The sequence below is a fragment of the Pseudophryne corroboree genome, chromosome 1 (assembly GCF_028390025.1).
Source record: "Pseudophryne corroboree isolate aPseCor3 chromosome 1, aPseCor3.hap2, whole genome shotgun sequence".
NCBI classification, from domain to species: domain Eukaryota; kingdom Metazoa; phylum Chordata; class Amphibia; order Anura; family Myobatrachidae; genus Pseudophryne; species Pseudophryne corroboree.
Window position 1 is genome coordinate 61,364,164 of NC_086444.1, and position 22,626 is coordinate 61,386,789.

General features: G+C 47.8%; 1 protein-coding gene across 3 annotated transcripts in view; it reads right to left on the bottom strand.

Moving 5' to 3' along the window:
• Positions 1 to 22,626, bottom strand: part of DCC (DCC netrin 1 receptor) — a 1,035,978-nt gene that overhangs the window by 128,468 nt on the left and 884,884 nt on the right. For all 3 annotated transcript variants that reach the window (XM_063960065.1, XM_063960057.1, XM_063960048.1), the window contains exon 16: positions 6,140 to 6,235. In XM_063960065.1, the coding sequence (XP_063816135.1) occupies positions 6,140 to 6,235 (96 nt within the window). The remainder of the gene's footprint in view (positions 1 to 6,139; positions 6,236 to 22,626) is intronic.

Here is a 22,626-nt window from a genome sequence, read left to right on the forward strand (position 1 = left end):
CAGTTTTCCTGACTCCAGCTGTCCTGGCTACATAGATTTTCAAAGCCCTGACTACATCCAGTAACTTGGAGTCCTCCAAGTCCCGAGTAGCCGCAGGCACCACAATAGGTTGGTTCAAATGAAACGCTGATACCACCTTAGGGAGAAATTGGGGATGAGTCCTCAATTCTGCCCTGTCCATATGGAAGATCAGATAAGGGCTTTTACATGACAAAGCCGCCAATTCTGACACACGCCTAGCCGAAGCTAAGGCCAATAGCATGACCACTTTCCACGTGAGATATTTTAGCTCCACGGTCTTAAGTGGCTCAAACCAGTGGGATTTCAGGAAATCCAACACAACGTTAAGATCCCAAGGTGCCACTGGAGGCACAAAAGGGGGCTGAATATGCAGCACTCCCTTAACAAACGTCTGAACTTCAGGCAGTGAAGCCAGTTCTTTTTTAAAGAAAATAGATAAGGCCGAAATCTGGACCTTTATGGACCCCAATTTTAGGCCCATAGTCACTCCTGACTGTAGGAAGTGCAGAAATCGCCCCAGCTGGAATTCCTCTGTTGAGGCCTTCCTGGCCTCACACCAGGCAAAATATTTCCGCCATATGCGGTGATAATGATTTGCTGTCACATCCTTCCTAGCTTTTATCAGTGTAGGAATCACTTCATCTGGAATGCCCTTTTCCGTTAGGATCCGGCGTTCAACCGCCATGCCGTCAAACGCAGCCGCGGTAAGTCTTGGAACAGACAGGGCCCCTGCTGTAACAGGTCCTGTCTGAGAGGCAGAGGCCATGGGTCCTCTGAGATCATTTCTTGTAGTTCTGGGTACCAAGTTCTTCTTGGCCAATCCGGAACGATGAGTATAGTTCTTACTCCTCTCTTTCCTACTATCCTCAGTACCTTGGGTATGAGAGGAAGAGGAGGAAACACATAAACCGACTGGTACACCCACGGTGTCACTAGTGCGTCCACAGCTATCGCCTGAGGGTCCCTTGACCTGGCGCAATATTTTTTTAGCTTTTTGTTGAGGCGGGACGCCATCATGTCCACCTGTGGCCGTTCCCAACGGTTTACAATCTGCGTGAATACTTCTGGATGAAGTCCCCACTCTCCCGGGTGGAGGTCGTGCCTGCTGAGGAAATCTGCTTCCCAGTTGTCCACTCCCGGAATGAACACTGCTGACAGTGCTAGCACGTGATTCTCCGCCCAACAAAGAATCCTTGTGGCTTCTGCCATCGCCATCCTGCTTCTTGTGCCGCCCTGGCGGTTTACATGGGCGACCGCCGTGATGTTGTCTGATTGAATCAGCACTGGTTGGTTTTGAAGCATGGGCTCTGCTTGACTCAGGGCGTTGTAAATGGCCCTTAGTTCCAGTATATTTATGTTTAGTGAAGTCTCCTGACTTGACCACTGTCCTTGGAAGTTCCTTCCCTGAGTGACTGCCCCCCATCCTCGGAGGCTTGCATCCATGGTCACCAGGACCCAGTCCTGTATGCCGAATCTGCGGCCCTCGAGAAGGTGAGCACTCTGCAGCCACCACAGCAGAGACACCCTGGCCCTTGGGGACAGGGTGATCAACCGATGCATCTGAAGATGCGATCCGGACCATTTGTCTAACAGATCCCACTGAAAGATCCTTGCATGGAACCTGCCGAAGGGAATTGCTTCGTAAGAAGCCACCATCTTTCCCAGGACTCGCGTGCAGTGATGCACCGACACCTGTTTTGGTTTCAGGAGGTCCCTGACCAGAGATGACAATTCCTGGGCCTTCTCCACCGGGAGAAACACCTTCTTCTGTTCTGTGTCCAGAATCATGCCCCGGAAAAGCAGACGCGTCGCAGGAATCAGCTGCGACTTTGGGATATTCAGAATCCAGAAGTGCTGTTGCAACACTTCCCGAGAGAGTGCTTCGCTGACTAACAACTGCTCTCTGGACCTCGCCTTTATAAGGAGATCGTCCAAGTACGGGATAATTACAACTCCCTTCTTCCGAAGGAGTATCATCATTTCGGCCATTACCTTGGTAAATACTCTCGGTGCCGTGGACAGACCAAACGGCAACGTCTGGAATTGGTAATGACAATCCTGTACCACAAACCTGAGGTACTCCTGGTGAGGTGGGTAAATGGGGACATGCAAGTAAGCATCCTTGATGTCCAGCGACACCATAAAATCCCCCTCTTCCAGGCTTGCAATAACCGCCCTGAGCGATTCCATTTTGAACTTGAACTTCCTTATATAAGTGTTCAAGGATTTTAAATTCAGAATGGGTCTCACCGAACCATCTGGTTTCGGTACCACAAACATTGTGGAATAGTAACCCCGTCCCTGTTGAAGGAGGGGAACCTTGATTATCACCTGCTGGAGGTACAGCTTGTGAATTGCCGCCAGTACTACCTCCCTTTCCCTGGGAGCAGCTGGCAAGGCTGATTTGAGGTAACGGCGAGGGGGAGTCGCCTCGAACTCCAGCTTGTATCCCTGAGATACAATTTGTACAGCCCAGAGATCCACTTGTGAGCGAACCCACTGGTTGCTGAAGTTTCGGAGACGCACCCCCACCGCACCCGGCTCCGCCTGTGGAGCCCCAGCGTCATGTGGTGGACTTGGTGGAAGCAGGGGAGGATTTATGTTCCTGGGAACTGGCTGCCTGGTGCAGCTTCTTTCCTCTACCCCTGCCTCTGGGCAGAAAGGATGCGCCTCTGATCCGCTTGCCTTTCTGAGGCCGAAAGGACTGTACATGATAATACGGTGCTTTCTTAGGCTGTGAGGGAACCTGGGGTAAAAAAGTTGACTTCCCAGCTGTTGCCGTGGATACGAGGTCCGAGAGACCATCCCCAAACAATTCCTCACCCTTATAAGGCAAAACCTCCATGTGTCTTTTAGAATCAGCATCACCTGTCCACTGCCGAGTCCATAATGCTCTCCTGGCAGAAATGGACATTGCATTAATTCTAGATGCCAGCAGGCAAATGTCCCTCTGTGCATCCCGCATATATAAGACAACGTCTTTTATATGTTCTATGGTTAGCAAAATAGTATCCCTGTCGAGGGAATCAATGTTGTCTGACAGGGTATCAGACCATGCTGCTGCAGCACTACACATCCATGCTGAAGCAATAGCAGGTCTCAGAATAGTACCCGAGTGTGTATACACAGACTTCAGGATAGCTTCCTGCTTTCTATCCGCAGGCTCCTTTAGGGCGGCCGTATCCTGAGACGGCAGTGCCACCTTTTTTGATAAGCGTGTGAGCGCCTTGTCCACCCTAGGGGATGTTTCCCAACGTAACCTGTCCGTTGGCGGGAAAGGGTACGCCATCAGTAACCTCTTAGAAATCACTAGTTTCTTATCGGGGGAACTCCACGCTTTCTCACACAATTCATTTAATTCATCAGATGGGAGAAAAGTCACTGGCTGCTTTTTCTCCCCAAACATAATACCCTTCTTGGTAGTAACCGGGTTAACATCAGAAATGTGCAATACATTTTTCATTGCAGTAATCGTGCATCGGATGGCTTTTGTAGACTGTGCATTTGTCTCATCCTCATCTACACTGGAGTCAGACTACGTGTCGACATCTGTGTCTACCATCTGAGCTAGCGGGCGTTTATGAGCCCTTGATGGCCTCTGAGACGCCTGGGCAGGCGCGGGCTGAGATCCCGGCTGTCCCAAGGCTGCTGCGTCATCGAACCTTTTATGTAAGGAGTTGACACTGTCTGTTAAGACCTTCCACATATCCATCCAATCCGGTGTCGGCCCCGTCGGGGGCGACACCACACTTATCTGCCCCTGCTCCGCCTCCACGTAACCCTCCTCATCAAACATGTCGACACAGCCGTACCGACACACCGCACACACACAGGGAATGCTCTGACTGAGGACAGGACCCCACAAAGTCCTTTGGGGAGACAGAGAGAGAGTATGCCAGCACACACCACAGCGCTATATAACACAGGGATTTACACTATAATGAGTGATTTTTCCCAATAGCTGCTTATTATCCTATTTGCGCCTAAATTTATGTGCCCCCCCTCTCTTTTTTACCCTTCTTGTACAGGATACTGCAGGGGAGAGCCTGGGGAGCGTCCTTCCAGCGGAGCTGTGAAGAGAAAATGGCGCTGTGTGCTGAGGAAGAAGGCCCCGCCCCCTCAGCGGCGGGCTTCTCCCACGTTTTGTATAGCTTAATGGAGGTTTTTTTTTACACATATACAGTTTTCCAGACTGTATTATGTGTATATAGTGCCAAAAGGTATTCTTATTGCTGCCCAGGGCGCCCCCCCCAGCGCCCTGCACCCTACAGTGACCGGAGTGTGTGGTGTGCAGTGGGAGCAATGGCGCACAGCTGCAGTGCTGTGCGCTACCTTAATGAAGACCGGAGTCTTCTGCCGCCGATTTCATCTCCTTCTTCTGTCTTCTGGCTCTGCAAGGGGGACGGCGGCGCGGCTCCGGGAACGGACGATCGAGGTCGGGCCCTGTGTTCGAACCTTCTGGAGCTAATGGTGTCCAGTAGCCTAAGAAGCACAAGCTAGCTGCACGCAGGTAGGTTTGCTTCTCTCCCCTCAGTCCCACGTAGCAGTGAGTCTGTTGCCAGCAGATCTCACTGAAAATAAAAAACCTAACAAATACTTTCTTTCTAGCAAGCTCAGGAGAGCCCACTAGGAGCACCCAGCTCTGGCCGGGCACAGATTCTAACTGAGGTCTGGAGGAGGGGCATAGAGGGAGGAGCCAGTGCACACCAGATAGTACCTAATCTTTCTTTTAGAGTGCCCAGTCTCCTGCGGAGCCCGTCTATTCCCCATGGTCCTTACGGAGTTCCCAGCATCCACTAGGACGTCAGAGAAATATTATTAAACAAATCACATGGCTTTAAAAATAACTAAATGTCAGATGTTTAAAAATAAATGTTCAAAAATCTCTTATAACAGATCAGTACATATTACAACAATACATTCCATCACATTGTACAATCATTACACAACGTATAACAAAATTCTGGTCATCCAACTCCTTTAGCGGTAAGATGTGAGAAAGACAATACAATTTTCGTTCAAATACTATTTACATAATGAATTTGTAAATTATAATTGTTGTAGGTTTTTATATTAAAATAGGAAAACTGAGTAAATAGCAGAATTCAATCATCTTCACAAATTATCCCAGGCAGATTGAACATGTCATTTGCAAAATAGTCTCCCTGTTATAATGAAAGAGGTGACGGCACAATTTTCCTGTTTGTGTCTTTTATTATAATTTCCTGGGTCACTACTTTTTACGCACTGTCTACATGCTGTGCCTCTTATTGTGTACTCTCGGAGCACACTGTCTGCATGCTGTGCCTCTTATTGTGTACTTTCGGAGCACACTGTCTGCATGTTGTGCCTCTTATTGTGTTCTCTCGAAGCACACTGTCTGCATGCTGTGCCTCTTATTGTGTACTCTCGGAGCACACTGTCTGCATGCTGTGCCTCTTATTGTGCACTTCCAGAGCACACTGTCTGCATGCTGTGCCTCTTATTGTGTACTCTCGGAGCACACTGTCTGTATGCTGTGCCTCTAATTGTGCACTCTCAGAGCACACTGTCTGCATGCTGTGCCTCTTATTGTGCACTCTCAGAGCACACTGTCTGCATGCTGTGCCTCTTATTGGTGCACTCTCAGGGGACAATGTCTGCATGCTGTGCCTTTAATTGCGCACTCTCGGAGCACACTGTCTGCATGCTGTGCCTCTTATTGTGCACTCTCAGAGCACACTGTCTGCATGCTGTGCCTCTTATTGTGCACTCTCAGAGCACACTGTCTGCATGCTGTGCCTCTTATTGTGCACTCTCAGAGCACACTGTCTGTATGCCTTTTCCTGTTTATTATTTTAATAAAGTAAAAATTGTTGTTTAAAAAGAAAGAAAGAGGTGGACAGGAAGGTCTGAGGCAGGGGGACACACGGTCCACTTTCCTAGAAAATATTATCCTTCTATGTTAAGTGCGGCACATTAATGTTTAATGAACTGAATTACGGAGCAATACGCTGCGTTGTCTAATTTATGTATAGTTACCTGTTCATTTCATGCCATTGTGATCTCCTGAGAAAATAAACATTGAACAAAAAGGCAACAAGAGTAAACCAAACAGAAAAGGCTTTTTTCAACCTACCGGTTTGCGATCGGGTTGTAGCACTTTCATAGAGAGGTACACCTTCTCCGGCGTTATTAAAAGCTTTCAGAGAAATCACATAATGGGAGCTCGGTTCTGCAAACCAAACAAACACAACAGAAACACATAAAAAATTAAAGCTTAGTGGTTATGAGGTGACATGAAAGTAACTCTTACTGGTTCCGTTAAAGTGCAATAATTCTTATATCCTGAGTTGGTATATTTTATTAACAAGGCGGAATATATTTTTTTGTTATACAGGTTGAGTCTCCCTTATCCAAAATGCTTGGGACCAGAAGTATTTTGGATATCGGATTTTTCCGTATTTTGGAATAATTGCATACCATAATGATATATCATGGTGATGGGACCTAAGTCTAAGCACAGAATGCCTTTATGTTTCATATACACCTAATACACACAGCCTGAAGGTCATTTTAGCCAATATTTTTAATAACTTTGTGCGTTAAACAAAGTGTGTGTATATTCACAAAATTCAGTTATGTTTCATATATACCTTATACACACAGCCTGAAGGTCATTTAATACAATATTTTTAATAACTTTGTGTATTAAACAAAGTTTGTGTACATTGAGCCATCAGAAAACAAAGTTTTCACTATCTCACTCTCACTCAAAAGATTCCGTATTTCGGAATATTCCGTATTTCGGAATATTTGGATATGGGATACTCAACCTGTATTTCCTTATGTATTAAAGACTTAGGGGTATATTCAATTGAAGTCGAAAGCTGCCGTCTGTCGAAAAGACGTCAGTTTTCGACATTTTAAGGTCGAATCATGAATTCGACTAGTCGAAAAGCACGTGGATCGGCGGAATAGCTGCCAATCCACGTGCTTGTGTCGAAAACACTTTAAAAAAAGTCGAATGAGATGGGGACAGCAGCGCCGGAGATGGGGAGAGCCGAGGCGGGGACGGGGTGAGCAGCGCTGGAGGACACAGCAGCAGCGTCCACCCGGCTCCAGCAAGCGAGACCTCACTTGCTGGAGCCGGGTGGATGCTGCAGTGAGCGGCGGTTGTGAGAGAGGGGGAGACGGGGAGCCGCGGCAGCAGGGTGGACGGAGCAGCGGCTGTGACAGGGGGAACGGAGCGGCGGATGTGAGACAGGAGGGACGGGGGAGAGCCGCGGGCAGACGGGGGAGAGCAGCGCTACAGTAGCGGCTATATAGCTGTTGCTGTAGCGCTGCTCTCCCCCGTCTGCCCGCGGCTCCCACCCCCCCCCCCCACCCCGCATCTCAATTCGTCTTTAGTAAAAGTCTAATTGAGATGACCATTGAATAGGGCCAAATGAATGTCGGAATGGATTCGACTTCAGTTGAATATACTCCTTAATATCATTGCTGTTCAATCATGATGAATTTTTTCGTTTCTGCTTATAATAAGAATTTACTTACCGATAATTCTATTTCTCGTAGTCCGTAGTGGATGCTGGGGACTCCGTCAGGACCATGGGGTTTAGCGGCTCCGCAGGAGACAGGGCACAATAATAAAAGCTTTAGGATCAGGTGGTGTGCACTGGCTCCTCCCCCTATGACCCTCCTCCAAGCCTCAGTTAGGATACTGTGCCCGGACGAGCGTGCATAATAAGGAAGGATATTGAATCCCGGGTAAGACTCATACCAGCCACACCAATCACACCGTACAACCTGTGATCTGAACCCAGTTAACAGTATGATAACAACGAAGGAGCCTCTGAAAAGATGGCTCACAACAAGAATAACCCGATTTTTGTAACAATAACTATGTACAAGTATTGCAGACAATCCGCACTTGGGATGGGCGCCCAGCATCCACTACGGACTACGAGAAATAGAATTATCGGTAAGTAAATTCTTATTTTCTCTAACGTCCTAAGTGGATGCTGGGGACTCCGTCAGGACCATGGGGATTATACCAAAGCTCCCAAACGGGCGGGAGAGTGCGGATGACTCTGCAGCACCGAAAGAGAGAACTCCAGGTCCTCCTCAGTCAGGGTGTGCCCCTGACCAAGTAGCAGCTCGGCAAAGTTGTAAGGCCGAGACCCCTCGGGCAGCCGCCCAAGATGAGCCCACTTCCTTGTGGAATGGGCTTTTACAGATTTTGGCTGTGGCAAGCCTGCCACAGAATGTGCAAGCTGAATTGTACTACAAATCCAGCGAGCAAACGTCTGCTTAGAAGCAGGAACACCCATCTTGTTGGGTGCATACAGGCTAAACAGCGAGTCAGATTTTCTGACTCCAGTCGTCCTGGAAACATATATTTTCAGGGCCCTGACAACGTCAAGTAACTTGGAGTCCTCCAAGTCCCTAGTAGCCGCAGGTACCACAATAGGTTGGTTCATGTGAAAAACAGAAAACACCTTAAGGAGAAATTGAGGATGAGTCCTCAATTCTGCCCTGTCAGAATGAAAAATTAAGTAAGGGCTTTTATATGATAAAGCCGCCCATTCTGACACACGCCTGGCTGAAGCCAGGGCTAATAGAATCTTCACCTTCCATGTGAAATATTTTAATTCCACAGTGGTGAGTGGATCAAACCAATGTGACTTTAGGAAACTCAAAACAACATTGAGATCCCAAGGTGCCACTGGGGGCACAAAAGGAGGCTGTATATGCAGTACCCCTTTTACAAACGTCTGAACTTCAGGCACTGAAGCCAGTTCTTTTTGGAAGAAATTCGACAGGGTCGAAATTTGAACCTTAATGGACCCTAATTTTAGGCCCATAGACAGTCCTGTTTTCAGGAAATGTAGGAAACGACCCAGTTGGAATTCCTCTGTAGGGACCTTCTTGGCCTCACACCACGCAACATATTTTCGCCAAATGCGGTGAAAATGTTTTGCGGTTACATCCTTCCTGGCTTCGACCAGGGTAGGGATGACTTCATCTGGAATGCCCTTTCAGGATCCGGCGTTCAACTGCCATGCCGTCAAACGCAGCCGCGGTAAGTCTTGGAAAAGACAAGGCCCCTGCTGGAGCAGGTCCTCTCTTAAAGGTAGAGGCCACGGTTCTTCCGTGAGCATCTCTTGAAGTTCCGGGTACCAAGTCCTTCTTGACCCATCCGGAACCACGAGTATCGTTCTTACTCATCTCCTTCTTATGATTCTCAGTACTTTTGGTATGAGATGCATAGGAGGGAACACATACCCTGACTGGTACACCCACAGTGTTACCAGAGCGTCCCCCGCTATTGCCTGAGGGTCCCTTGACCTGGCGCAATATCTGTCTAGTTTTTTGTTCAGGCGGGACGCCATCATGTCCACCTTTGGTTTTTCCCAACGGTTTACACTCATGTGGAAGACTTCCCGCTGAAGTCCCCACTCTCCCGGGTGGAGGTTATGCCTGCTGAGGAAGTCTGCTTCCCAGTTTTCCACTCCCGGAATTAACACTGCTGAGAGTGTTATCACATGATTTTTCGCCCAGCGAAGAATCCTTGCAGTTTCTGCCATTTCCCTCCTGCTTCATGTGACGCCCTGTCTGTTTACGTGGGCGACTGCCGTGATGTTGTCCCACTGGATCAATACCAGCTGACCTTGAAGCAGAGGTCTTGCTAAGCTTAGAGCCTTGTAAATTGCCCTTAGCTCCAGTATATTTATGTGGAGAGAAGTCTCCAGACTTGATCACACTCCCTGGAAATTTTTTCCTTGTGTGACTGCTCCCCAGCCACTCAGGCTGGCATCCGTGGTCACCAGGACCCAGTCCTGAATGTCGAATCTGCGGCCCTTTCATAGATGAGCACTCTGCAGCCACCGCAGAAGAAAACACCCTTGTCCTTGGAGACAGGGTTATCCGCTGATGCATCTGAAGATGCGATCCGGACCATTTTCCCAGCAGATTCCACTGAAAGGTTCTTGCGTGAAATCTACCGAATGGGATCGCTTTGTAAGAAACCACCATTTTTCACAGGACCCTTGTGCAATGATGCACTGATACTTTTCCTGGTTTTAGGAGGTTCCTGACTAGCTCGGATAACTCCCTGGCCTTCTTCTCCGGGAGAAAACATCCTTTTCTGGACTGTGTCCAGAATCATTCCTAGGAACATTAGACGTGTCGTCGGAAAAAGCTGCGATTTTGGAATATTTAGAATCCACTCGTGCTGTCGTAGAACTACTTGAGATAGTGCTACTCCGACCGCCAACTGTTCTCTGGACCTTGCCCTTATCAGGAAAGCGTCCATATTTCTTTTAGGAAGAATCATCATTTCGGCCATTACCATGGTAAAGACCCGGGGTGCCGTGGACAATCCAAACGGCAGCGTCTGAACTGATAGTGACAGTTCTGTACCACGAACCTGAGATACCCTTGGTGAGAAGGGCAAAATTTAGACATGTAGGTAAGCGTCCCTGATATCCAGTGACACCATATCGTCCTGGTTCGCTATCACTGCTCTGAGTGACTCCATCTTGATTTGAACCCTTGTATGTAATTGTTCAAATCTTTTAGATCTCACCGAGCCGTTTGGCTTCAGTACCACAATATAGTGTGGAATAATACCCCTTCCCTTGTTGTAGGAGGGGTACTTTGATTATCACCTGCTGGGAATACAGCCTGTGAATTTTTTCCCAATACTGCCTCCCTGTCGGAGGGAGACGTTGGTAAAGCAGACTTCAGGAACTTGTGAGGGGAAGACGTCTCGAATTTCCAATGTACACCTGGGATACTACGTGTAGGATCCAGGAGTCCACTTGCGAGTGAGCCCACTGCGTGCTGAAACTCTTGAGATGACCCCCCACCGCACCTGAGTCCGCTTGTATGGCCCCAGCGTCATGCTGCGGACTTGGCAGAAGCTGTGGAGGACTTCTGTTCCTGGGAATGGGCTGCCTGCTGCAGTCTTCTTCCCTTTCCTCTAACCCTGGGCAGATATGACTGGCCTTTTGCCCGCCTGCCTTTATGGGTACGAAAGGACTGAGACTGAAAAGACTGTGTCCTTTTCTGCTGAGATGTGACTTGGGGTAACAAAAGTGGATTTTCCAGCTGTTGCCATGGCCACCAGGTCCGATGGACCGCCCCTTTATACGGCAATACTTCCATGTGCCGTCTGGAATCTGCATCACCTGACCACTGTCGTGTCTATAAACATCGTCTGGCAGATATGGACATCACATCTACTCTTGATGTCAGAATGCAAATATCCCTCTGCGCATCTCGCATATATAGAAATGCATCCTTAAAATGCTCTATAGTCAATAAAATATTGTTCCTGTCAAGGGTATCAATATTTTCAGTCAGGAAATCCGACCAAGCCCCCCCAGCGCTGCACATCCAGGCTGAGGCGATTGCTGGTCGTAGTATAACACCAGTATGTGTGTATATACTTTTTAGGATATTTTTCAGCTTCCTATCAGCTGGCTCCTTGAGGGCGGCCGTATCTGGAGACGGTAACGCCACCTGTTTTTATAAGCGTGTGAGCGCCTTATCCACCCTAAGGTGTGTTTCCCAACTCGCCCTCACTTCTGGCGGGAAAAGGTATACCTCCAATAATTTTCTACCGGAGGAAACCCACGTATCATCACACCCTTTAATTTATCTGATTCAGGAAAAACTACAAGTAGATTATTCCCACCCTACATAATACCCTTATTTGTGGTACTTGTAGTATCAGAAATATGTAACACCTCCTTCATTGCCCTTAACATGTAACGTGTGGCCCTAAAGGAAAATACGTTTGTTTCTTCACCGTCGACACTGAAGTCAGTGTCCGTGTCTGTGTCTGTGTCGACCAACTGAGGTAAATGGGCGTTTTTACAAGCCCCTGACGGTGTCTGAGACGCCTGGACAGGTACTAATTTGTTTGCCGGCCGTCTCATGTCGTCAACCGACCTTGCATCGTGTTGACATTATCACGTAATTCCTAAATAAGCCATCCATTCCGGTGTCGACTCCCTAGAGAGTGACATCACTAATACAGGCAATTTGCTCCGCCTCCTCACCAACATCGTCCTTCTACATGTCGACACACACGTACCGACACACAGCACACACACAGGGAATGCTCTGATAGAGGACAGGACCCCACTAGCCCTTTGGGGAGACAGAGAGAGAGTTTGCCAGCACACACCAAAAACGCTATAATTATACAGGGACAACCCCTTATACAAGTGTTTTCCCTTATAGCATTTTCACATATGTAATCATATCGCCAAATAAGTGCCCCCCCTCTCTGTTTTAACCCTGTTTCTGTAGTGCAGTGCAGGGGAGAGCCTGGGAGCCTTCCTCACAGCAGAGCTGAGCAGGAAAATGGCGCCGTGTGCTGAGGAGAATAGGCCCCGCCCCCTAAAACGGCGGGCTCTTCTCCCGGAGTTTGTGAGATCTGGCAGGGGTTAAATACATCCATATAGCCTCAAAGGCTATATGTGATGTATTTTAGCCATAAAAAAGGTATAATACATTGCTGCCCAGGGCGCCCCCCCCAGCGCCCTGCACCCTCAGTGACCGCTGGTATGAAGTGTGCTGACAACAATGGCGCACAGCTGCAGTGCTGTGCGCTACCTTATGAAGACTGAAAGTCTTCTGCCGCCTGTTTCTGGACCTCTGGACCTCTTCAACTTCGGCATCTGCAAGGGGGGTCGGCGGCACGGCTCCGGGACGAACCCCAGGGTGAGACCTGTGTTCCGACTCCCTCTGGAGCTAATGGTGTCCAGTAGCCTAAGAAGCAAATCCATCCTGCACGCAGGTGAGTTTACTTCTCTCCCCTAAGTCCCTCGTAGCAGTGAGCCTGTTGCCAGCAGGACTCACTGAAAATAAAAAAACCTAACTTAAACTTTTATTCTAAGCAGCTCAGGAGAGCCACCTAGATTGCACCCTTCTCGGCCGGGCACAAAAATCTAACTGAGGCTTGGAGGAGGGTCATAGGGGGAGGAGCCAGTGCACACCACCTGATCCTAAAGCTTTTATTATTGTGCCCTGTCTCCTGCGGAGCCGCTAAACCCCATGGTCCTGACGGAGTCCCCAGCATCCACTTAGGACGTTAGAGAAATCTTTTTACACCTTTATGTCAGCTTCCTGACACTGGGGCTAATTCAGATGTGGTTGGAGGAGCTTGGAAGCTGCAGCGATAGCTCTGTATGTAAATGCAGCAGGGAGCGTCTATATTACAAGTACACACCTCCTGCTCAGTAGTTATCTGAGTTACTTCCTAGAACGCAGCATGGTGACACTGTGACACCATCAGGTGGCTGGTGGCACCCTTGGGGTCACGCAAGCCGCCCGTCGCAGATTCTTGGAAGACTCCAGGAAATCACTGTCAAACGACGGAGATCATGGGCTCTTCCATCACCTTAAATGGCATCGAGACGCCTCGGTTTTCACAAGCAGAAGCCGTCGCTGCCCCCACCTTGCCCACAAAGGCTGACAGTCTGATGCCGTACCGCGTCCTGTGTAGCAGGTCCTGTTCACGCATGCGCAGAACTGATCCTGCGCCAGGGGCAGAGCCAGAACTTTGTGGGCCCCACAGCAACATTTTGAAGGAGCCCCTACCCAAATGCTTCTAGAGAGACACTTCTCTCTAATTTTATTCCCCATAATAATACCCTAGTTCATTTTCTGGACCATAGTAGTGCCTTGGTTTATATTATGCCCCATAGCAGTGATTTAATTCATTTCTGAACCATAGTAGCACTCAAATTCACATTATAGGGCTACCAGTACACATTATGCCACGTAGTATCACTCCCTGCATCTATGGTAGCTATACCCTGTATATAACACATGCAACTGTGACAGGGAAGGTGGCCCCTCTCAGCTCTGGGCCCCATAGCAACTGCACTACCTGCACCTATGGTAGCTATACCCTGTATATAACACATGTAACTGTGACAGGGAAGGTGGCCCCTCTCAGATCTGGGCCCCATAGCAGCTGCACTACCTGCACAATGGTAGCTACACCCTGTATATAACACATGTAACTGTGACAGGGAAGGTGGCCTCTCTCAGCTCTGGGCCCCATAGCAGCTGCACTCCCTGCACCTATGGTAGCTATACCCTGTATATAACACATGTAACTGTGACAGGGAAGGTGGCCTCTCTCAGCTCTGGGCCCCATAGCAGCTGCACTGCCTGCACCTATGGTAGCTACACCCTTGTATAGAACACATGTAACTGTGACAGGGAAGGTGGCCCTCTCAGCTCTGGGCCCCATAGCAGCTGCACTGCCTGCACCTATGGTAGTTACGCCCTTGTTCTACGCATTCGCAAAGTTCCAAACTTTGCGCATCAGGACGCAGATCCTTCGGGATCTGAATGATCCCCACTGAGTGCTAATAGAAGACTCTTGCTACAGTCTAGCATTACCAGGTCTATACAACTCCTGATGATCACAATGTGTCCACATGAGCTCTTTTGTTTGATTAATAAGATGAGTGAATAGCAATAATTTTCATTAATGATGTTAACAGTGCAAGTAAACTGCTTTGCATGCAGCATAGCCTTCTGGGTGATATACTGTAGCATGGTGGGAAAATATACACAGAGTCTTTAATACATGTGGGATGGCCCCCACAGGGATTGCACCTAGCCCCTTTTTAGATGACAGCCAGAGCCGTAACTACGTGTGTGCCAGGTGTGCCTGGCACACAGCGCAGTCGCCCTAAGGGCGCAACTGCCCGCGTCCCCGTTCTAAGGGGACTTTAGTCAGCGGCACCGTAATGAGTCAAACTGACTCATTACAAGCCTCCTGTGTGTGATGGAGCGAGGACAGGAGCAGTTCCAAGGGCAGGGGAGAAGGAGGAAGAGGGAAGGGGACTCAGGAGCCGCAGCAGCGCACTATAATTGGTGGCAGCACCGATGCAGCTGTCCCTCTCCTTCCACATAGGCTGGCCGCCGCCACTGTGAATGTTGAAATGCGCTTCCTTCATCCCAGCACGTACAGCGGCAGCGGCCAGCCAATGTGGAAGAAGAGGGACAGCTGCAGCAGCGCCGCCACCAATTACAGTGCGCTGCTGCGCCTCCTGAGTCACCCTCCCTCCTCCTCCCCCATCGGGTTCTGCCAGCAGCTGCACCGAGGAGCCTGACTGCCTGAGCCAGCGGAGAGACAGTAAGTATCTATCATCTATTCTGTCTATCTATCTATCTATCTATCTATCTAACTGTGTCTACCGTAATGTGTAAAAAGGGGACTCTGTCTGCCGTAATGTGGAAAAGGGGAATCTGTCCACCGTAATGTGCAAAAGGGGCTCTACCTGGTGTAGTGGTGCTACTGTGCGGCATAATTTGAATAATGGAGACTACTGTGCACCATAATATGAATTGGTATTATTTTGTGACAACACTGCTTACCCATGAAGCCATGCCCCTATATTTTTGGCGCTCACCTACGGCGTGCACTGCCCCTATTTTACATAATGGGGGGGGGGGGGACCGATGCCATTTCTTGCACACAGCACTAAAATGTCTAGTTACGGCACTGATGATAGTGATGATGTTAATTGAAGCTCTGTAGTGTCAAATGTCTACGCAGAGTGTAGGATAAGGCACTCATACTGTTCTCACATTGCTGTTCTTACTTATTATTCACCAGTGTTCATAATATAATATTACATGCTGTTCTTGCTGCAGTGTCGCTATGTGCAAATATGATGCAGCTAAAAGCAAACACTATAAATACAAATGCTATACATAGATACTGCTTAGTGCTGAAATGTTGCTATAAGCAGCTACTATGTATTCATGATTTATTATCCTGGTTCTATCCCGCCACGGCTGATGTCTGTTATTTGGTAATAAGCAGTATAGTTTGTTGTTTATGATATCTTTAATATTGAGGCAGAGATTTCCATCCTTCATCCCCATCTACATGCAAGTGGCTGTTTACGTGAGGTTATGCTGTGTCGGTCTAGTAGTTATTAAAGTTCCTAGTACTGTATATTTGAACGGATGTTATCAGGCGCACATATTGCTATTTCTCAGCTACCTATAAATTGTTTACTGCTGCAATAATTGTGATTTCAAATATTGTGTATGTATCACTGTGCTTGGCTTGTACGTATGTCAGCAATGGCTCACTGATCTATACGGCTTTGGGACTACTAGTTATAGCGATTCATTCATATTTATTAGGAGACTATGGGGGACATTTACTAAGCAGTGATAAGAGCGGAGAAGTGAGCCAGTGGAGAAGTTGCCCCATCAACCAATCAGCAGCTCTGTATAATTTTATAGTATGCAAATTCTAGGTGTTACTTCAGTGCTGATTGGTTGCCATGGGCAACTTCTACACTAGCTCATTTCTCCGCTCTTATCACTCCTTAGTAAATGTCCCTCTTAGGGGTGTATTTACTAAGCCTTGGATGGAGATAAAGTGAAAGGAGATAAAGTACCAGCCAATCGGCTCCTAACTGTTATTTTTCAAACCCAGCCTGTGACATGGCTGTTAGGATCTGATTGGCTGGTACTTTATCTCCAGCCATTTTACTGTAATAGTCGTCTTGGCTGCTTTCCATGTTATATAGTAATGAAAGGGGCAGAGACACTTTGGTGTATCTATAATGGGTGCACGGTGTGTGGTGTCCAGGGGGACCCACACCACACACCTTGTCCAGGAGACCCACACCAAACACCCTGCACCAATAGAACTATATTTACCCCTCCCGAGTCCCGTGCCGGCTGGTGCTGCAGACAGAAATCACTGGGAAAATCGTGCAGTGGCCATTTTCCTGGTGATATGCACATGCGCAGTAGAGACGTCACAGGGGATCAAGGCACAGATGCCATGACCTGCGCACAAAGCAGTACAGATGGTATAATGGTCAGCATTACTGCCTCACAGCACTGAGGTCATGGGTTCGATTCCCACCATGGCCCTAACTGTGTGGAGTTTGTATCTTCTCCCCGTTCTTGCATGGGTTTCCTCCGGGTACTCCGGTTTCCTCCCACAATCAAAAAATATACTGGTAGGTAAATTGGATCCCAACAAAATTAACCCTAGTGTGAATGTGTGTGCGTGTACATGTGGTAGGGAATATAGATTGTAAGCTCCACTGGGGGCAGGGACTGATGTGAATGGCCAAATATTCTCTGTAAAGCGCTGCGGAATATGTGTGCGCTATATAAATAACTGGTAATAAATAATAAATAAAGCCAGGGAGGGTCATCTTAGAAAACTCACTTGACATACGTCAACTGTTCACAAGAAGATAGGTTAGAAAAAACCTGTGATATACTGTAATATAGGGTTTCCCAAACTCAGTACTCAAGGCAACCTAACGGTACAGGTTTTAAGGATATCCAGGCTTGTGCACAGATGGTGTAATCAAATTGATTGGGGAACTAATTAATACCCCTTTCACATCGCACAAATAACCCAATATCGTCCCGCATATTGCCGGGACGACACGGGTTAGTGTGCGATGTGAAAAGGCCATGTCCGAATTCTCGGGTCGCCTGACCCGGTATTTCAACCCGGGTAATAAGAAGGGTAATTCCCGGGTTGAATACCGGGTCAGGCACAGTGTGAATGGGTTGCCCGGTCGATGCGACCTGGTACCCATTTACAGTATAGGGAGAGGCGGAGATGAGCTCATCTCCCAGCCCCGCCTCCTTCCCGCTGCCGGCTCTTTCCCCCCGCCGCTATGGCAACCGACCCAGCAACTGCCGGGTCGGGAAGCCAGCAAGCAGCCTCCAATGCCGGATCCCACCCAGGACGGACCCTTTTCCAATTCCGACATTGGAGATGTGCAAGGGGTATTAGTCACCCTTGCTTTAGTGGGGATATTCTTAAAACCTGGACTGTTAGGGAACCAATGCCTTAATATATGGCTAAACTGGACCAAATGCAACAATAGAATTGATAATGACAGTTTCCAAATCCTTTTAATATTGAATAATCCTGCATATTGGGATACACACAGGAAAACGTTGCACAACACCGGAATAGCTGGGGCAGAGACGGGGCGCAGTGAAGGGGCGACTGACTTTGCAGAGGTCACATAAATGTGCATTTTAAACCTGGTTTTCTGGTTCATAACCCATGATAATGACCATTATCCTTTCTCAGTTATGCTTTGTTGCAAGCACAATAATTACTATTAATCCCTCTAGAGCCCAGCATCCCCATGATGCATTGCAACAGAGGCTCTCGCCAGATCTGAAGTGGTTTAATTGCGAAGACCTTCCTGGGAGATTACTGAATAATTGATTAGGTCATTGTGAATATCATTAGGATCATTGCCAAATGAATGAATAAACTGAAAGAACTTGATGTGAAGTGTTTCCAGAGACCATTCATATTCATGATGACGGAGCAGCTCAATGCATTTGTTTAGTTATAATATAATTGTCCTTACTTACTTTGGTAAAATGTGCTATTTTGTTAAATGGAATAATGAATTGGAGAAATTGTACTGAAGCAATCACGGTACAAATTGCTCATTTGTTTTTGTTGTAAGTGCTACATACTTTCATCAATGATCCCACCGCTTAGAGCCAAGATTAGACGTATATTCCTCTAGTACTCAACATAGGCTTTAAAGGGAACCGCTTTCTGTGCTTTATTTTGACTGGCCCTGGGGCATGTATATGGTAAACATAGTCATATATTCATTATCCCTCTCTGTGGTTATGGGCAAACTTAGGAAGCCTTGTTTCCCATTCCCATATCTTCTATGAGGAATTCATACCACCTGTATTACTGTATGCCTATTCACTGCCGTTAGGCCACATCCCAAATGTGTTGTCTTGTGAAAGAATTGTCACACCACATTAAATGTAACAGGAAAGCATTCAGAAGAGAAACAAGGATAATGGGGGAGAAAATGCAATTCATGGAACTATACTATCTAGTATGATTTGCATAAAGGGCCATAAAAGAAACTAGTCCAATAACAAGATTGTTTATAAATGAATCAATTAGTATGATTATGTCACTGCTCCTGTCACTTGTAGCTCTGTCCTCACTGACACATCACTCATCTCTTGATATACTGTACTCTGTGCTGCTGAGGAACCCTGCGCTTTCCACTATATAACTCTCATTCTGTGGCTTCCTGCTGCCTCCATTCCCCTCTTCACACCACTACTGCCACTATAACATGCAGGCCTGTCCTCACTGACACAATCACACAAGTGGACACGTTGCTGCCTCACACCAGACGAAGGGGTCTATTTACAGTATTTAGGGATCTATTTACTAAGCTTTGGATGGAGATAAAGTGGAAGGAGATAAAATACCAGCCACCTCCTAACTGACATTTTTCAAACACAGGGGCAGATGTATTAACCTGGAGAAGGCATAAGGAGGTGATAAACCAGTGATATGTGCAAGGTGATAACGGCACCAGCCAATCAGATCCTAACTGTTAATTTACATATTGGAGCTGATTGGCTGGTGCCTTTATCACTTTGCACATATCACTGGTTTATCACTTCATTATTAGAGATGTGCACTTGAAATTTTTCGTGTTTTGTGTTTTGGTTTTGGGTTCGGTTCCGCGGCCGTGTTTTGGGTTCGACCGCGTTTTGGCAAAACCTCACCGAATTTTTTTTGTCGGATTCGGGTGTGTTTTGGATTCGGGTGTTTTTTTCAAAAAACACTAAAAAACAGCTTAAATCATAGAAATTGGGGGTCATTTTGATCCCAAAGTATTATTAACCTCAAAAACCATAATTTCCACTCATTTTCAGTCTATTCTGAACACCTCACACCTCACAATATTATTTTTAGTCCTAAAATTTGCACCGAGGTCGCTGGATGACTAAGCTAAGCGACCCTAGTGGCCGACACAAACACCTGGCCCATCTAGGAGTGGCACTGCAGTGTCACGCAGGATGGCCCTTCCAAAAAAAAACACTTCCCAAACAGCACATGACGCAAAGAAAAAAAGAGGCGCAATGAGGTAGCTGTGTGAGTAAGCTAAGCGACCCTAGTGGCCGACACAAACACCTGGCCCATCTAGGAGTGGCACTGCAGTGTCACGCAGGATGGCCCTTCCAAAAAACACTCCCCAAACAGCACATGACGCAAAGAAAAAAAGAGGCGCAATGAGGTAGCTGTGTGAGTAAGCTAAGCGACCCTAGTGGCCGACACAAACACCTGGCCCATCTAGGAGTGGCACTGCAGTGTCACGCAGGATGGCCCTTCCAAAAAACACTCCCCAAACAGCACATGATGCAAAGAAAAAAAGAGGCGCAATGAGGTAGCTGTGTGAGTAAGCTAAGCGACCCTAGTGGCCGACACAAACACCTGGCCCATCTAGGAGTGTCACTGCAGTGTCACGCAGGATGGCCCTTCCAAAAAACACTCCCCAAACAGCACATGACGCAAAGAAAAAAAGAGGCGCAATGAGGTAGCTGTGTGAGTAAGCTAAGCGACCCTAGTGGCCGACACAAACACCTGGCCCATCTAGGAGTGGCACTGCAGTGTCACACAGGATGGCCCTTCCAAAAAACACTCCCCAAACAGCACATGACGCAAAGAAAAAAAGAGGCGCAATGAGGTAGCTGTGTGAGTAAGATAAGCGACCCTAATGGCCGACACAAACACCTGGCCCATCTAGGAGTGGCACTGCAGTGTCACGCAGGATGGCCCTTCCAAAAAACACTCCCCAAACAGCACATGACGCAAAGAAAAAAAGAGGCGCAATGAGGTAGCTGTGTGAGTAAGCTAAGCGACCCTAGTGGCCGACACAAACACCTGGCCCATCTAGGAGTGTCACTGCAGTGTCACGCAGGATGGCCCTTCCAAAAAACACTCCCCAAACAGCACATGACGCAAAGAAAAAAAGAGGCGCAATGAGGTAGCTGTGTGAGTAAGGTAAGCGACCCTAGTGGCCGACACAAACACCTGGCCCATCTAGGAGTGGCACTGCAGTGTCACGCAGGATGGCCCTTCAAAAAAACACTCCCCAAACAGCACATGACGCAAAGAAAAAAAGAGGCGCAATGAGGTAGCTGTGTGAGTAAGGTAAGCGACCCTAGTGGCCGACACAAACACCTGGCCCATCTAGGAGTGGCACTGCAGTGTCACGCAGGATGGCCCTTCAAAAAAATACTCCCCAAACAGCACATGACGCAAAGAAAAATTAAAGAAAAAAGAGGTGCAAGATGGAATTGTCCTTGGGCCCTCCCACCCACCCTTATGTTGTATAAACAGGACATGCACACTTTAACCAACCCATCATTTCAGTGACAGGGTCTGCCACACGACTGTGACTGAAATGACGGGTTGGTTTGGACCCCCACCAAAAAAGAAGCAATTAATCTCTCCTTGCACAAACTGGCTCTACAGAGGCAAGATGTCCACCTCATCATCATCCTCCGATATATCACCGTGTACATCCCCCTCCTCACAGATTATCAATTCGTCCCCACTGGAATCCACCATCTCAGCTCCCTGTGTACTTTGTGGATGCAATTGCTGCTGGTCAATGTCTCCACGGAGGAATTGATTATAATTCATTTTAATGAACATCATCTTCTCCACATTTTCTGGATGTAACCTCGTACGCCGATTGCTGACAAGGTGAGCGGCGGCACTAAACACTCTTTCGGAGTACACACTTGTGGGAGGGCAACTTAGGTAGAATAAAGCCAGTTTGTGCAAGGGCCTCCAAATTGCCTTTTTTTCCTGCCAGTATAAGTACGGACTGTCTGACGTGCCTACTTGGATGCGGTCACTCATATAATCCTCCACCATTATTTCAATGGGGAGAGAATCATATGCAGTGACAGTAGACGACATGTCCGTAATCGTTGTCAGGTCCTTCAGTCCGGACCAGATGTCAGCATCAGCAGTCGCTCCAGACTGCCCTGCATCCCCGCCAGCGGGTGGGCTCGGAATTCTGAGCCTTTTCCTCGCACCCCCAGTTGCGGGAGAATGTGAAGGAGGAGATGTTGACAGGTCGCGTTCCGCTTGACTTGACAATTTTGTCACCAGCAGTTCTTTGAACCCCAGCAGACTTGTGTCTGCCGGAAAGAGAGATCCAAGGTAGGTTTTAAATCTAGGATCGAGCACGGTGGCCAAAATGTAGTGCTCTGATTTCAACAGATTGACCACCCGTGAATCCTTGTTAAGCGAATTAAGGGCTCCATCCACAAGTCCCACATGCCTAGCGGAATCGCTCTGTGTTAGCTCCTTCTTCAATGTCTCCAGCTTCTTCTGCAAAAGCCTGATGAGGGGAATGACCTGACTCAGGCTGGCAGTGTCTGAACTGACTTCACGTGTGGCAAGTTCAAAAGGTTGCAGAACCTTGCACAACGTTGAAATCATTCTCCACTGCGCTTGAGACAGGTGCATTCCACCTCCTATATCGTGCTCAGTTGTATAGGCTTGAATGGCCTTTTGCTGCTCCTCCAACCTCTGAAGCATATAGAGGGTTGAATTCCACCTCGTTACCACTTCTTGCTTCAGATGATGGCAGGGCAGGTTCAGGCGTTTTTGGTGGTGCTCCAGTCTTCTGTACGTGGTGCCTGTACGCCGAAAGTGTCCCGCAATTCTTCTGGCCACCGACAGCATCTCTTGCACGCCCCTCTCGTTTTTTAAATAATTCTGCACCACCA